The sequence below is a fragment of the Schistocerca americana genome, chromosome X (assembly GCF_021461395.2).
Source record: "Schistocerca americana isolate TAMUIC-IGC-003095 chromosome X, iqSchAmer2.1, whole genome shotgun sequence".
NCBI classification, from domain to species: Eukaryota; Metazoa; Arthropoda; class Insecta; order Orthoptera; family Acrididae; genus Schistocerca; species Schistocerca americana.
The window spans coordinates 609725597-609744267 of NC_060130.1; the positions used below are offsets into that span (position 1 = coordinate 609725597).

At 36.2% G+C, this 18671-nt stretch overlaps 1 protein-coding gene across 1 annotated transcript in view; it reads left to right on the plus strand.

The window, feature by feature from the left end:
* LOC124554918 (protein unc-79 homolog) overlaps positions 1 to 18671 on the plus strand; it is an 859177-nt gene that overhangs the window by 321599 nt on the left and 518907 nt on the right. Inside the window, exons 20-21 of the mRNA XM_047128608.1 lie at positions 8896 to 9053; positions 13948 to 14129. Of these exons, the coding sequence (XP_046984564.1) occupies positions 8896 to 9053; positions 13948 to 14129 (340 nt within the window). The remainder of the gene's footprint in view (positions 1 to 8895; positions 9054 to 13947; positions 14130 to 18671) is intronic.

The window sequence follows — 18671 nt, forward strand, 5'->3', positions numbered from 1 at the left end:
ATTGAAAATGAAATGCACAATTTACCTTTTTAAAACAACAGATGCAAAGTGAAAGAAATGGTGGTGGTTAATCATACAGATTTAAATTGGTCTCACTCATCTCACAGTTTGCTTGAAGTAAATTATTTTCCTACTTTTAATTGATGATTATAGTAAAGCAGCTAGAGTCTTCACTATAAAATTTAAAACTCAAGTTTGTGATTGATTTGTGGAATATGTCAATGAAACTGAAACATTAATCAGTAAAATTATGAAGATATTGAAATGTGACAGTAGTAAAGAATATTTAAATTCAGAAGTTTATCAGTTTATAAGATGGCAAGGAATGACTTCAAATATGTTTCCTCCCTATGTACTTGAATTAAATGGTGGAGCTGTAAGATACAATATCAGTTACTGATATGTCATGATGCTTGTTAGCTGAAGTGAGAGTAGACAGAAGAGTTTGGCCTCAAGCAGTTTTCACAGCTATGTAACTTAAAAACAGAACTTTAGCAATTACTGTTGAAAGTATAACTTCTTATGAGATTTTGTTTCTGAGGAAAACTGATTTTAAACATTTAAAGTTGTATGGAAATAGGATATTTGTATGTTTACCAGAACATTCGAGAAAGTCAAACTGGGATTGTAAAGCAGACTTGGGAATGTTGATAAGCTAGAGTGAAGTTGGATACAGAATACTGATTAACAATAGAGTTATCATTGCCAGACATGTTGATTTTGTGGAAGGGAATATCAGGTTTATTGATCTAAAGGACCCTGATTAAGGGAGCAAACATGGAGTGATTCTGAGTGCAAAAGCATAGACAGTGAATCTGTCAATGAGGAAGTGGGAGAAACATGTACTGAAGGGAGTTCAAGCAATGATAAACAAGTATGTGAGTTGAGAAGGTCAACTAGTGTATCCAAAGATATAAAGATTTTCTCATGAATAACTTCACTTCCGTAAAATTGTTTAGTGCTCAGAAACTAGAAATTATGAGGAGGTGATGACTAATAATGAGTCAAAACCGTGGAAATAAGCAATGGATGAAAAAACTGAAAATTTTAATAAAAATAAAATCCTTAAATTTGTAACTCAACTAGTAAATGTAAGTGTTCTTAATGTAAAGTGTGTTTTTACAAAGAAATCAGATACTGAAATCTGTAAATTGAGATTAGAAAACAGAAAAAAATTGTGAATGACATTTATTCATTAGTTGCTGTGGTGCACATTTAAACTTTTGTTGTTATATTGCTGTCAAAAGGGCTTAATTGTAAAACAAATGGTTGTACATACTGAATTTCTAAAAGGAAAAGTTTTCTCAGAAATTCATGTAAAGCAACCCCCAGAATACGAAGATCAAACAGGCAGAGTTTTAAGTTTTTTAGGCTATTATTTGCTCTGAGAGAAAGCCCTCAAGCGTGGTATGATTATTTTAGATGCTAATCTTTCTTGAAAGTAAAGGGAAACTTAAGAAATTAAACTCTGTTGTCCAACTGATTTCAAATGAAATAGTTAGATGAAATAAAGAATTCTCTTAAGGTTAAATATTGACTATAATTATGTAAAGAATGTAATGACTTTTAGCCAGGAAAGCTAGATTGAGTCTCAAGCTAAGAAACATAATATTGAGCACTACAATTTTTACAATACACTAATGGAAGTTAACTTAAAATCAGCACCAACACAAGATGCAAGTCATTATATTAAGTACAGGAACTTGGAAGATTCTCTCCTCTACATCAGCTCAGGAACACAGTCAGATATACCCTAGAGGGTAAACTATTTGAGTAAGTTTCAAAATTGTTACAATTACACCCACTTTAAGTACACTTTGCAAGTACTGAAATATTTGTACCAAATAAGAGGTTTGAAGTTAACACATGGAAGGACTGAAAATATTGATCTCTTAGAGTGTTTTGTAGATGTGGATTTGACAGGTGATTGTTTAGATTATAAGTCTACATCAAGCTATTTAATTAGATTATTTGGAAATCTAAGAAATGAGGAAGTGTTAAAAAATCTTCTATTTTTGCTGAGTAGGTAGTATTGTCAGAAGATGTCACTGAGATTATGTTAATTCTGGATATTTTAAATATTTCCGATGTGAAGTCTGATGAACATGTTCATGTATATGAAGACAACTCAGGGGCAGTCAGTATTGCTAGATATGGTAAATTTACTAAAATTTCAAAGTATATGAAGTACACTACCATTTTGTGAATGAATATTATAGGAATGGAATTATAGATATTTGTAAAATAAATTCAGAAAACAATGTAGCAGACATTTTTACTAGATCTCTGAGCAAGAATAAATTTGTAAAATTTCAAGAACTGTAGACTGTAATTTGATTGTGATATAAATAGAAGGAGGCATGTTGGAATATGGTACACTTCCATCAGTGGTATTGACAGTGTTGAGAGGACTCTCAGTAATAATAATAATAATAATAATAATAATAATAATAATAATGTCATGTGACGAGGGCTTCCCATCCGGTAGACCGCTCGTCTGGTGCAAGTCTTTCGATTTGATGCCACTTTGGCGACTTGCACATTGATGGGGATGAAATGATGATGATTAGGACAACACAACACCCAGTCCCTGAGTGGAGAAAATCTCTGACCCAGCCGGGAATCGAACCGGGCCCTTAGGATTGACAATCTGTCGCACTGACCACTCAGTAGTTCAAATGGTTCAAATGGCTCTGAGCACTATGGGACTTAACATCTATGGCCATCAGTCCCCTAGAACTTAGAACTACTTAAACCTAACTAACCTAAGGACATCACACAACACCCAGTCATCACGAGGCAGAGAAAATCACTGACCGCACCGGGAATCGAACCCGGGAACCCGGGCGTGGGAAGCGAGAACGCTACAGCACGACCATGAGCTGCGGACCCACTCAGTAGTAAGTACACATGTGTATAAGACAGTCAGTCAGTTCCGTGCCTTGAGAGTGTTCACAGTGTACAGACCTTCTATTAACACATATTCCTAACAATTTTAATTGTTTCTTCAATTCAGTCATTACTGTAATGTTCATGATAATAAAATGCATATCATAATTTGGTAAATTGTGTAACTTAACAGGCACCATAAAATTAAGTTTCAACAAAAATCAATAAATGCAAGATACAGAATGTTACAGGAGAGGTAGTTTCTAATTGTCCTCAATATCATGGATTTAATAAATTTCGAAACTATCATACCGTTCTTATGTAGATAGTGGTTCATGAAAGAATAATTTAAGTTCATCACTAATCTCCTTTATTCAGAAAAAAGATAGAAATTACAAATTTTTACAAAACTCAAGATATCCATGTTTTCATGTGTTTTTCTTCTTTAGAGCTACAAATACTTTTACATTTTTATTTGTATCTTTGCAAATGAGTGAGTGAATTTCAAATTTAGGAGCTGTTTTTATGCAGAAACTGATGCTCTATAACTTTCATGAGTTAAGTTACAGGCATTGGAATATGAATGTCACTCACTTTTTGCCCAAACTGGTAAAAATTGATAGGTAATTCTACGCAAAATTTCATGCTCTATCATTAGGGTGTTTTGGAAATTTTCTACAGGATGTACTGTTTTAGCATTATAAGTGAAAAACTGAAAAAAGTACTAATATTTCATGGTTTTTTGGTCTGCAGAAGTTTAACACTAACCAGAAATCATTGCAAACTCATTTAACTTTTATGTGGGATGCCCAATGTTGATTAAAATTAGTTTCATGTTGTGCATATTTATTGGCCAGCAAAAGTCCAATTTGCCTACAGTAACCATAGTACGGAATTATCTTGGTCAGCTTTTATTTTATTAATATACATACTGTCCCTAAAATGAAAAAGTTCATTGAGACACAAACAGCCTGTTTTGCTTGTTGTTTCCTTTGTTCTTTCAATATGGTTACAAATTGTATTCAGATATTCGTTTGAGGGTATAGTCATGAAGCTCTCACTGTTTTGACATTTATCTTGCACTTTTCAGTACCTGAATTGTTTCAGAATATTCTGAATCTTCTAATGTCTTAATAAGAGCATACTACAACAGCTGCTAATCTTGTAGTAAAACAGTGTCTGAACATGAAAGAGAATTAAATGGGACAGTATGCATTGTTGTCCAACAAACATTTAATAAGCAGATGTCACATGATTGCCTGACAATAAAAACATTTGAACACCAAGGCTATTAAACTTAAATTTTAAATTTTATGCTCTAAAATTCCAGGGTTAGTTTTGTAGAATCTTGAAAAATGAAGATGTTCAGTTTTGTGAAAGTTGCTACATTCAGGCTGCTTGTAAAACAGCAAATATTAAGTTTTGTTATATTTTCTTTTAGCCATTGTGTGAGGCCCATATTAAAGTGTCAGAATCTGTTAAGTAACACATTTTGAAAAAAAATGGCGTTTGTTGAATGTTGTTAAAACAGTCCTGAATTTAAACTGCAGCTCTCATGTGTGGTTCTATAAAATCTGACTTTAAAATGCTGGTCACTGTATTTCACACTTATTTACTTGAAGCGTTCTTTGAAATGCCTCTCCTCTTTTGGCACTAATAATTATCTCATTACTGTGCAACAAGTAATTTTGTATTCGATCAGCAAACAAATACAGCTGTTTGCTAAACCATTCCGTGTAATCTGCACTTCAGTACAGTTGAAAACCTGCACATTCATCGCTGTAACTGCAGTGCACATAAAAAGCTAAACTACATGGTTTATGCACAATTTTTGTACTAACCCCCAGTTTCAGTAAGAATTCAGTGTCTGCTTATGTGACAACTAGTAGCTTTAATCATGACTTAGATTTTATGAACTGATTTTCTGCTTGGAGCATGAGACTTCTGACCAGTTTGAACTGTGAACAATCAACTAAATGTGCAGCCAGCATGTCTTTAGAATAAAAAGATCATAAACAGCATTCATATTTTTCAATTTGATGCTGATGAGCAGTAATAATATTACATGCTAGTTTTGAAAGGTTTCTAATCTAGCAGAAATGGTAAATTTCTGTGTTTGCTGCAGGAAGCATTAAGGGAATGAGATCCTTCTCACATTTATCATGTTTCAAAAAATACATCAGAACCACTGTAAACTTTTCTTCTTTGTTTTCCTCTTGTGTCCATCCTGTAACATCCACTTATGCTGAGAGTACTCAAGACTTAGTAACAGATATATTTACATTGTTTCTCTCAAATATTCCTACATGATTCAATTCATTAGGAAATGATATATTAGCAAAGTTAAATACATCATAATAAGGAATATAATTAGATGCATTGTCCAGTTTTCTGTGCATTCCCCAATAAAATCGCTTATTTATATTAATGTTAGTGAAAAATTTCATGATTTCTTTTAAGTCCCATCTGGAAACTTGAACCTGGAAAGTTTTCAGTTTTTCTAAAAGTTGGTCTTTGATGTTGGTTGAATACCATTCACTGATATCATCAGACAGTGATAGAGACATGTTCTTGGTCTTCATTTACATTTCCCTATCTTCACCTGGCTTGAGCAGTAGGAATTAACAAATAAGTGAGACGTTCATATTAAGTGGTCAATTCTGCTCCCACACTCTGTTGTTAAAAGCTGGGAGGCATGCAGTAAGAAATGGTTTGGGATCCTTAAACCCATCATGGTTGCCTATTATGCCAGTACATATTTGATTTTTAAAAGCTGAATCCACACTAACCCATTCTAGACTGTCATAATTGATTTTCACGTCCTTTGTAGGTGGCTCACACATCATTTATAATTATATCAAGTACTACTTTACTTAGTATCAGTTTGATGCCGACAAGGAATGGTGGCAATGATAACAATAATAATGGCAGTGATGAGGTCCACACAGTTCAGCCTAACAAGGTCGTCTTCTCCTTGTGTGGATTCTCAACTGCCATGGCTGCTTGCAGATTTTCTGCTGCTCAGTCAGGAGGAGGAGTGTGCTAGACTGCAGATTCTCCACTGCTGTCCACAGATTCTTGACTGCTGCTTGCAAATTCTGTAGCAATGAATGAGAAAAATTATGTCTGAGATTAATTCATAGATAAGAAACATATTGTAATGATATATTGTGTAAGCAGAAGATTACTTACCCCCCTCCCCCATGTGTCAAATTTCAACTCTTTTATCTCCCTCCATCTGCTGCATATATGAGTTATTGGAGTGTTAATAGTGAAATATATATTTATCAGACTTACATATTTCAGTTACAAAGGAGCTCACCACAATGTTGATAGCTATGATGATGATGATGATGATGATGATGAAGGTGGCAGGTGTGGCAGAGCAGCATCAATGGCTAAGCTACAAGTCTTCATAGTTTGCCACAGTGCTGAGTCAGGAGCCAAAAGTGTGATTACTAAGTAAAAAATGTGATTACTATCCATTATTCAGTAAGTTTTCTATCTCTTTGTTGTTTTGACATTTGCAAGGAACATGATCTCCAAGGCGCAAGCTATCCCAGAAACTCAGTTTCATGGATGTGTACGTTGAGTCTCATGCAATGGCAGGGGGAGCAGATGAACAGAACTTGCATCAGTTTTCACCAACAGAGTACAGGAGCTGAATTGGTCAGTTAAAATGAATGTCTCACTTATCTGTTAATTCCTACTGCTCAAGTCAGGTGATGTTAGGAAAATGTATATGAAGACCAAGAACATGCCTCTATCTCTGTCTGGTGATATTAGTGAATAGTATTCAACTTCCAAGCCATATCTTATGAGCTGCAACACACTTACCAGCAATTGCTTGTCACCTCCATCTATAACATAAGTCACCTAGGCACTACTTGCTGCAGTGCCCAGGTGACTCTAATCTTATAGACTGCTTGCTGCAGTCTTCCAATGTAATACTGCCTTGGCCTATATTTTTAATTATTCTGCAGAAGCAAATACAAATACGATACCCAGAAATAATAAAACATCACATAGATGGATTTGGTCTCTCTGATATTGACTCGCATGTGTGTATGCTACTTGTCTATGATTAATTGTGCCAAACTGATGCAAGCAGATGACAAACTCCAAGGTTGAAGCTCTGATACATTTTATAAACATTTTGAATTCAGGGAATAATTTTTTCATTACATTACTTTAAAATTTGTGCATAATTTCAGATGAATGGTGCAGGATGAAACAGAATTTTGCAGAGACTCCATTACTTGTTCTCAGATGGCAGGCACAGATGTGAAGGGGTTACAATGTGCCTGGTGTACAATGTGCAAGGTGTGAACCTTCCTTGTGATGATCAAATTTGGTCAACCAGAACCTTGACAAAATATTTTCCTGCAATCACACTCCCATGCAATGCAATATTAGGCCTCTGTCACATCCAGATGTCTCTAAAATCTGGATATTGCACAATTCATTCAGCGAGCCAAATGGAGACGCCCTTCAAAATTCTGTCAGGTGCTGATATTGCTGTCTCACACAACTACAGAGAATCTCTATGTCCTTCACAGTGATCATTCAACATCTGACACGGTTCACACCCTTTATATCCAATGCAATCAGAAATTCGTGCATATGAAAATAAGTGTTTGTGTAAATAGGAATTGCATAGCATTCATGTGATGAGATACCTCAAGGTAGCACTATAGGTATTATTAGCAATAAATGAAGATGACAATGTACTGGGTAGTAGTCCCATGACAACTGTAGTATTGTGCTGTTCGTTACTTGGTAAACATGTCGTTTTTCAAGAGCAACAGCTTTTTATTGTTCAACAGTTCAACAGTACTTTACCGGTTGTTTGTATGCACGTGTTGTAGACACATTCTCTGGGAAATGTCCAGATAACACTGTGCCAAACAATTCAACAATACCAAGGTTAATTATCCATGCCCAGGAATGCATGGGCAGTTTCAGACATGAAGAGGAACATGAAGCCAACCATTTTAATGATGTTAAACTACCTGAGGTGAGGAATATGATGCTGCATTGGCTTCCAAAAAGTTCGGAGGGATTGTCAGGCCAATCTCAGATTTCATATGGCAGTGCTCACAAAGCGTTTGAAATATAAAATTTGAGGTATATCATTTTCATAGTATGCAGGAATTGACACCAGAGAAAGAAAAGCATGTAGCTTACTATACATGGTCTCAGTCATATGATGACATCTATGGAATTGCTGAACTGGCCCAGGTTTTCTTTACTGATGAGGATGATTTAACCTTATTGGATATATGAATACTCAGAATCCAATGATTGGGTCAACTGGAAATTTACTTACCTTTCATGAAAAACACTTTCACTCTCAGAAAATTGGAGTGTGGTTTGCTGCATCACATTGTTGAATTCTGAGCCTATTTTATTTGAAAATACAGGGAACTGTGTTGTGTACCACTGCATCATTACACAGTTTATTTTGATTCTTGAAGCAGATGTGCATGACTTTTCAATAACCTCATATCTTACCAGGCCTGGTAATAACACCTATGCACTCTGGTGGTCTTTCTAACTGTCAGATAAAATTATAGCTCTGTCATTTACATATGTGCCGATGGTGCATACAGATATGAAGTTACATTTACATCAGACCATGTCTTGTGGGTGTTTCACTTTTTTTTTTTGTCAAACATTGTATTTTTATGGATTTCTGTCATTTGGTATTTTGAGTTGTATGCCCTAAAGAAAAAATGCTGGCAAATCCTTTTGTTGCTTTATGAACTGAATAATGTTTTAATTAATTAACCTCCAGATTGATAGAAATAACGCAGAGGAGCATATAGACTATCTTTTTGGGAATTGTAGGCATTAGGGAATAGGTGCCTATCTGCCTACTAATCTGCTAGTGGTGGTAGATGTAAGGAAAAGTGAAAAAGTAGCCGAACCTATCTTGTATGTTTCATGTTGTTGTAGTGCTAATATAGATATATATTGTAATTTTAAAATGCGTTTCTTTTGTAGCCTCTGGGACCTCTGCAGTGCTGAACACTCACATATATGTCAAGTATGTGTACCACTTCTACTTCATTGTGTTACACTACCTTCTGGATCTGATGTTTTCTGGCCAATAGTTCAAAGGGAATTCCAAAGTACTGACTGGAGAGTGAGATTTGTGGCAGGTATGTTGAATTCCCTTTTTAAAATATGTGAGTTACCCTGATAACTACAACTATTCTACATATGTGAGTCTTCTAAAAAGAATAATGTGTATTGTAAAACATTATGACAATTCCAAACATACCATGTGTCAGAGTCTTTAACTTATTATTCCTAAAAGCATTCAATTCAACTCAGAAAATCGTATTGTTTTATCTTTCAAGCTCAAAATATGTGTTCTTAATTTGCTTTAGGGTAGTGAATCTTGGACACCACTTATGGTACAGATGGCTTCTGGTTTTACATGCCACTTATGGCTTACCTCAATTCTGAAACCTCAGCACTGTAAAGTCTTCTTATCCACTTCTCAGTGAAGATCTTCTCCCATATGACTTGACACATCAATTCAGAGTAGTTATAACTTCCCACTTTAACATGTAATACTCTTAAGCCTGGTAGCTACTAGGTGTTCTTTGGATATAGCTCCCAGGCAAAGAGTTATGTCCAGTCATTACTGCTGTTATATGTATTTGGTTCTAACAGTTATTACAAGCTGCAGCATAGTTGTGTTTACATACATTGCATACAGGGAGTATACAAATATCTTTTTTTTCTATTTTCAGTCTATGATTATAAAATATAGTCTTCATACTATCAATTTTAGTCAATAATAATCATCCTCAGACCACATAAGGGTATTTTGCATGACTTTCTGTTTGTACCCCCACAGTGAAACCCTGGACACCCCAGTCTTTACTCAGTAGGTTAAAGTCACATTCAACTAGTATTACATGGGCTGAGTATTTAGACACTGCTGACTGTAGACTCTCTTTGAATGACTCTAGAACTGTCAAAACTGAATTGGGAAGCTGTTAAAAACATACAAAAACATGCATTTAACTTGGCTTCACCTACACATGTTATATGTGACCAGATAACTTCACTGGAGATCTGGAATGAAAAAAGGCGAAAAGGTGTTGGTTACAGCTGGGCTATGTTGGACTTGGGTTGGTAGACAACGATGTGCATAAAGGTTAGGTGGTTGTGTTGCCGCCAAAGCACGTTAAAGGACGGAGAAATTCGGGAAAATTTCGAAAAAACTGCGTGTAGTATATTAAAAGGAGTGGTATTGTGGTGGCAGATTATGAAAATGAGGCTAACAATTGTCTGACGAAGAAATAATTACGTTAAAACCTGTGGGAAGCGGCTAAAAATTTTAAGTGATGTGGGAAAAACGGAAATGGAAATAAAGCGAAAGTTATTAGAACTGGCCAAAATGGTTGTTTAAAAGGTGAAAGGAGCTGTTTGTGAACTAGAAACGGTGGATATTATAGCGGCGGTAGTGCTGAAAGCGGCAAAAAAAAAAAAAAAAAAAAAAAAAAAAAAAAAAAAAAAAAAAAAAAATAAAATATTTTTGGTTATGGTTTGGAAGTGGGTTACCCACTTCCAAACCAGATAACTTCACTGTCACACTAAACTTTGACCTCAGTAGAGACAATATATTTGCCAATTTCAATGAACATTCCCCTTCTTATGGCCTCTAATCTGTCTTTTATTATACATTCCATGACTCGCTAAATATCTCAGACCTTTCCACTTCCCGGGTTCGATTTCCGGCGGGGTCAGGGATTTTCTCTGCCTTGTGATGACTGGGTGTTGTGTGATGTCCTTAGGTTAGTTAGCTTTAAGTAGTTCTAAGTTCTAGGAGACTGATGACCATAGATGTTAAGTCCCATAGTGCTCAGAGCCATTTTGAACCTTTCCTCTTGAGGTTTCAGCCAGCTTTTGGTTCCAAGAAAAATTTGAGCAGGGGAACATTCCTGGGGGGGGGGGGGGGGGGGGGGAGGCAGTAAATGGGGGACTGTATTATGAATACTTCAACAATTTACCGATAAAATTATGACAGTTGAAGTGTCTTTATTCTAATGCCATTTGACCTCCCTTTCTGCATATTAACTGGTGAGTGTTCAACAGAGTACCTCAAACTACCGCGTAGCCAAAAAACTCTCATGTGCACTCCACAAGTACTCTGCTACCTGAGTAGCTGCCTCCTGTGTGTAGTGCACCCCTGACCTATCAAGGGCAGTCCTACAAATCCCCACTCAATAACACAGGTCTAGAAATCCGCAGCCAAGACCATTAAAGAGTTAATGAAACCTTTGATTGAGACCCTCCACCCTGCTCCAAACCAAAGGATCCCAATCAACTCCAGGAACAATATTACAAATTGTGAGCTGTGCTTGCACCCTCCACGTAAGGCTAGCAGTCATCACCATCACTGCCAGCTGCATGTATGAACTGAGGATATCCTCAGAACCCATGTGACATGCATCGTTGGTGCTGATGTGAGCCACAGCTTGCAGATAACTGCACCCTGCACCATCAATAGCCATAGGCAAGGCCACCTCCATGTCTCAGATGAGGCCCACTGACAGACATACTGAGTGAACATTGGCTTTCTTTCCAGCCCTAAATGCTATCTGCCTAAGGAGCTCCACAACGTGCCTAATGTTGGCGCTCCCAATAACAAGTAAACCCCTCCCCCCCGTGTGCCTGCTTGTATCCTGCTGCAGCAGCGGCCACCTATCTACTCACAGGGTGAATGGGTGAGGCTAGGCAGCCAGTCTCCACATTTTCCCTCCACCTCAAGCAATGCAAACACATTTCCCCACACCACTCACCCTGCTCTGTGGGTGGATCCACAGTGTCAGGTTCACTAGAAGGTGCCTCAGAAGCAGAGCCCATGGACAAAACAGGCCACACCTGAGGTACCCTATGTCACAAGCCAGATTTTTCACCTCACCTACAGCCTTAGGCCGGAGCCTGAAGATGACTGACTATAGCCAAAAGCATGTTCAGCTGTTCACAAACTGTGACCAACACCTCCTTCATCCGTACACAGCATGCATACATCCTAACCATCCTAGCAAGACCAACTGAAGAAGTAAACTACAGAAGCAGACAGAATCCTAGATACACAGTTTCCTGCCCTCCTGATGTCTCCAATGGATACTGATGCATTAAGGAGCTATGTACCTGGCTGTTCAGCAAGCAATTATTTTGCTACAGACTTAATGAATTCACCCTTACAAAAACGTGAGATTGAACATCTTAAACAGAATAACATGCACAAAATTTAATAAATGTACTGTGAGGAACACAAAGAAAAGGATAAACACTTAACTTGCCATCCTGTAGATGTATATCAGCCAAGAGCTGCGACTTCATTGACTGCCTTACTAAACGGACAGACAATTGCCTTCAAAACGAAATAAATGAGGAATTATTGCACTATGACTGAATGACTTTTACACTTACAAAAATGTGAGATTGCACCTCTTAAACAGAAAAACATGGACAAAATTTAATAAATAAAATATGCTATGAAGAAGAAACAGAAAAACATAAACACTTAACTTGCCACATTGTAAATGTATACTAGCTGAGAGCTGTGGCCTTGCTGACTGCCTCACTAAATGAATGAATGGATGCATTCTAAACAAAAAATACAAGCAACTACTGCACTACAGACTGACTGAATTTACACTTACAAAAACACGATTTAATTTCTTAAAATGTAAAGAATGAGCATTTTAAGTTGACTGATGAACAATTCTACCACTGCCAACACATATTGCACATTAGAACCACAAAGATAAGATATGAGTAATTAGGGCTCATATGGAGGCATATAGATAGTTGTTTATCCCTTGATCTATTTGTGAGTGGAACAGGAAGGGAAATGACTAGTAGTTAACCTCCACCATGCTCTGTACAGTGGCTTGCAGAGTACCTATTTAGATGTAGATGAAGATAAAGATAGAGGAGAAGACCAACACAATTGTGGACAACAATTTCAATTACAGATAAGCAGTTTATTCACTGAAATAATTTTTTCATAATTTTTTTCATAAATATGAAAAATGAGACACAAAAGCATGAATGCAGACAGGTGGAATAACATTCAAATAAAATTTAAAATTAAGCTAAAGTTGCATCATCATAAAGCATATTTGAGGTCAGTTAGGCTTCATTGAAGAATTTTCCAAATACAGTGCAACCAAAGCCCCTGTATAATAGGAAGCATGATGTGGATGGTGGGCTAAACAAAGCAGACTATGGCACAGTTCTGGTACAGATATCATGTAAGAGTCTCTTTTAAAATGTAAATAAGTGTGTGGCCAGACAGATACTCCTTCAAAAACATGATGCCACATCTTAACACACTATATATTAGAGCACAATGGGAACATAACAGTGCATCTCTGCTCTAGAACATTTTAAGCACTCTAAGATCACAACAGTACTGACTTAGTTTTTTGCTTAGCAGTTCCATATGTTTCTCCCACCTTAAATGCTTCATCTTGCCATTCTCCTAAAAATTTATTATGAAGTGTTTAGTGTGTCTGCTGTTATGTTGGTTTATTGTTTGTTTGTCATATAGCTGAAGTTTTTACAAACTTTTCTTTCTTCACAATTAATCTGTTACCCATAAACTATGTGTTTGCTTCTTCTGTGACTATTGTGACTTTCTCCTGTAGGTGACTTCCATTCATAGCTTTAACAAACAGACTTGTGTCATCAGCAAACAATATTGTATTTGCTGCTGATATGCTGCTTGGGATATCATTTATAAATAGTAACAACAACAGTGGTCCCAGTATGGGCCCCCATGGCAACACATACTTGACTCTCTGGTATGCTGATGAGTAATCTCTGCCTGTATCTTGTAGCTCCATCCTTCAACACCTCTTAGAAAAATATGATTTGAACCAGTTGTATGCTACTCCAAAAATCCCTATATGGAATCTATTAATTTTGTCACTAGATGGTATAGGTTACATAGTTTTTGCGAAAAACAGGAATAGCAGTGGATGCAATGTGTGAGAAGTCACAGAATATTTTTTTCATTTTCAGTTGAGAGAGTTACAGTTATAGCTCGCTTCATGGATTCAACACCTCTACGAAACATTCAGCCACTGCAGTCAGCTCTGGCAAATGCTTTCTGTTACCTTATTTCCAGTATGGATGACGCAAATGTGGAGGTAGCGCAGAGAGCTACTTTATACCTTGGAACTCTTCATGATACTGCTATCAAGGTGAGCTATAGCTGTATCTGACAAGGTACAGTGTAACATTTTCAAAATATAGTGCTTCCATCACATACATTTCTGACAGCTAGCATAGAACTGACAAAGTATCTTATCTTCAAGCTGTGTAGGTTAATTGCAATCTTTAGCAACTGTAATAAAAGTCTTATCAAGACCAGATGCATTTTGCTTTATTTTAAGCATATTCAATTGGTCAGGTTTTTTGTTGTTTATTGCATTATTCTTTGTCCTCCATGTGTGTGTGTTGAGTTTTGCACACAACACTTTCACTGCCCTTAACACATTTACACTTTTGTGTTGAGAAGTACCCCTGCCGTCTCCCCATTTTGTGAGGACAGTGATACTTTGCAACATGAAAGTATAAATGTATTTAGTGCAGTGAAAGGGCTGTGTGCAAAAACTCAACATATGCACATGGAAGATGAAGACAAACGCAAAAAACCTGACCATTTCAAGATGCTCTAAAATAAATCAAAATATGTCTGGTCTTAATAAGACTTTTATTACAACTGCTAAATATTGCAGTTAACCTACATAACTTGTATATGTGCAAGTGTGGAAAAAAGGTCAAAAAACAAAGAAGACAACATTAGCTTATCTTCACTTCAGATAATCTGAAATCTGTCCCATTAAATTATTGCCTGCTGTCAACATGATAGTTGAATTCAAATTATCTACCCATTACATAATATATACACTGAAAAATCAAAGAAACTGACACACCTGCCTAATATTGTGTAGGATTCCTGTGAGCACACAGAAATGCCACAACACAATGTGCCATGGGCTTGACTAATGTCTGAAGTAGTGCTGGAGAGAATTGACACCATGAATCCTGCAGGACTGTCCATAAACCCATAAGAGTATGAAGGAGTGGAGATTTTTTCTGAACAGAAAGTTGCAAGGCAGCCCACATATGCTCAATAATGTTCATGTCTGGAAAGTTTGATGGCCAGCAGAAGTGTTTAAACTCAGAAGAGTGTTCCTGGACTCATCTGTAGCAATTCTGGACATATGGCATGTCACATTGCCCTGCTGGAATTGCCCAAGTCCATCGGAATGCACAATGCACAGCTGGAATGGATGCAAGTGATCAGACAGGATGCTTACATGCCTGTCACCTATCAGAGTCATATCTAGACATATCAGGGATCCCATATCACTCCAACTGCACACACCCCACACCATTACAGTGTCTCCACCAGCTTGAACAGTCCCCTGCTGAAATGCAGGGTCCACGGATTCACGAGGTTGTCTCCATACCTGTGCATGTCCATCTGCTCAATACAATTTGAAATGAGACTTTTCCAACCAGGCAACATGTTTCCAGTCATTAATGGTCCAATGTCAGTGTTGACGGGTCCAGGCAAGACATAAAGCTTCATGTCGTGCAGTCATCAAGGGTACACGAGTGGTTCTTCATCTCCAAAAGCCCATATTGATAATGTTTCATTGAATGGTTTACACACTGACTCTTGTTGATGGCCCAGCATTGAAATCTGCAGCATTTGTGGAAGGGTTGCATTTCTGTCACATTGAACGATTCTCTTCAGTCATCGTTGGTCCCATTCTTGCAAGATCTTTTTCCATCTGCAGCAATATCAAGGGTTTGATGTTTCATGGGAGTCCTGATATTCACAGTACACCTGTGAAATGATCCTATGCGGAACTCCCCACTTCATCGCTACCTTGGAGATGCTGTGTCCCATTGCTCGCACACCGACTATAACACCACTTTCAAACTCACTTAAATCTTGTTAACCTACCATTGTAGCATCAGTAACTGATATAACAACTATGCCAGACACTTTTTGTCTTATATAGGTTTTGCTGACTACAGCACCCTATTCTGCCTGTTTACATACCTCAATATTTGAATAAGCATGCCCTTACCAGTTTCTTTGGCACTTCAGTGTATTATTACCTACCATATCAGCAGACAACTTCTCTTCACATTAACATTCAACAGTTCCTGCAAACAGTGTAACAATCAAGAAAACTCCAGACATAAAATGAGATCTGGAATCCAAATGGTACTGTCATTACAATATAATACAATGATCTTTGATTGAAATGCCTATTATTCGAATCAGTTAAGATTTCCAGTGTGTTCAAGTTTAAATTGCCTGTTTGGAGAATGTTACCCCTTTTCAGGGCATGTGTTTAACATCATGGGCAAAGTAAATAATTCTGTGAACATCTCAATGAAATGATACAGTGTTGCTTGCAATCTCCTAATTTTCTTATTTCACATTTTGAACGTCAGGTCTTAGTGCATATTTTCAAACAAATTATTTGAAAATGGATCCTAATACGTAAAGTGAATCATACATGTAATTCTACAAATAGAGAATTTCTGGCTGAATATGCAGTAAAAATGCACTCCTTCAATTTTCTGACAATTTTTTTAAAAAAACTTAATTTGCATGTCCCTTACTCTATTACAATCCAAGTAAGTGTACCTTTCCTGTTTATTTATTTATTGAATACACTTTTCATGCTGTAATATGAATAACAAAGTACTTTGTTCACTCATAAATTTAGCCAATATAAAAATGATATTTTCTGTTGAAACATGAAGCAAACATTATTTACATTTTGAAAACAGTGATGTCATTAAAAGCCTTCTAGTTCTTATTGTTACAGTGATTGCCTACTGGATAACACACACTAATTGTAGGTACAACAGGTGACAGGCTTCAGTTCATGGTATGTTACTATGAAAATGCAATCAGTCTACAACAAAGATTGCCTACAAAATACTTGATCCATCCTAGAATACTAGAGTATTAGAATATTGTTCATGTGTGTGTGACCCATACCAATCATGACTAACAGGAGACATTGAAAACATACAATAAAGGACAGCACAAATGCTTATAGGTATGTCTGACCAATGGGACAGCATCAAGGAGATGTTGCAATAAATCAACTGGCATATCTGCAAGAAAGACACAGAATATTCTGTGAAAGTCTACTTACAGAGTTCCAAGAACTATCTGTAAGTGTTGAATCTAGGAGTGTTAAGATTATTTATTTCAGGCTACAAAAGACTTATGGAACCTGGTTCACCAGGGATGGACATACCACATCTTACAGCAAATACACTTTCAGTTTTATCAGTCTACAGATTGAACTGCACTTGCATAACAAAGATAAAATGTATTACATTATACAGATATGAAAAAACACTTTGTATTTTTATTTTCAGTGTTAACAGAGAATGTACTACAACCCTTTATATACCATTCCCCAAATCACAAAGAGACATTTAGACCAATTACAGCATTCACAGAGTTGTGTAAGCAATCATCCTTGCCACACTTCTTACACAAATGTGTGACTGGAATGAGAAGAGATCCTAATAGTTGATATAATGAGAAATACTCTCTGCCATGTACTTCACCTTGGTTTGGAGAGTATAGATGTAGAACTAGATTTAGAAATGAAAGTAGCTGGATGATGTATTTACAACATACATTTTCATAATTAAAATAAAAATATTACATATATTAGTGTTTTCCCATCCAAGAAGAGCATAATTAATGATCAACATTTATTGTAAAGTGTATGAATGCAGGTACCCATACTGATAGTTTAATTATATGGTTGGAATGAGTCAAGTATTCACAGCTATAGCAAGTGGCACATTTTATCTATTTTCCTTTACAACTTTAAAGATAGAGATACTAACTGAAAATTGTCTGTGGAAGAACATTACATTTGGTCATTTTTTCTTATAATTTTTTAGAAAATGTTTTTCATGTAGTTAGTTTTTATGAAGAAAAGTGCTCTCTTGATAAATTTATTGTGTTAAAAATTGGACAGTTGCCTTAAATGTATTCAGATCAAAGCTCATTATCAAATTATAGCAAGAAATATTTCAATATATACACAAATTTTAGATCAATAGCACTTTCAGTGTAAAACAATTGGCTTCGGCTGTCATGTATCAATATGTCAACTATTCTATAAATGGTATCAATGTCATTTCATTGTGTATCACCTACATGTCCTTGATGTAAATCCCCACAGATTTGAAAAGAATGCTACTGAGAATCACTATTATTCAGCATATTTTGATGTTTGTTATTTAATATTGATATACCAGGTTATGAACTCTTCTGATATCAGATTATAACAATTATAGGATTCAATAAGTGTACATTTGAGGACTTCCCCTTGAAAATGAAATATTTTTCTTTGTGAAACAATATTACTTTACCAAAACTAAAACTGCTATTGAAAATATGAATATTTCATAGCACTGTAACAATGAAGGGAATTCTAGTAAACCTCTTGACACAAAGCTCGGTAAATAAAGCAGGAACACATAAATCAACTAATGTCTGTATAAAATTCTACTATGACTGTACATGCACCCATATACAGAAACAACTTCTATTGTAGAACTTAATCAAAAATACAGGTGCACAATGTATTAATGTAAACAAAAAAATTCAATTTTTTCTGACTATGTTGTTTATTAGATATCTGAAATATATCTGAAGAGGCTAGTGGTGTAATAAA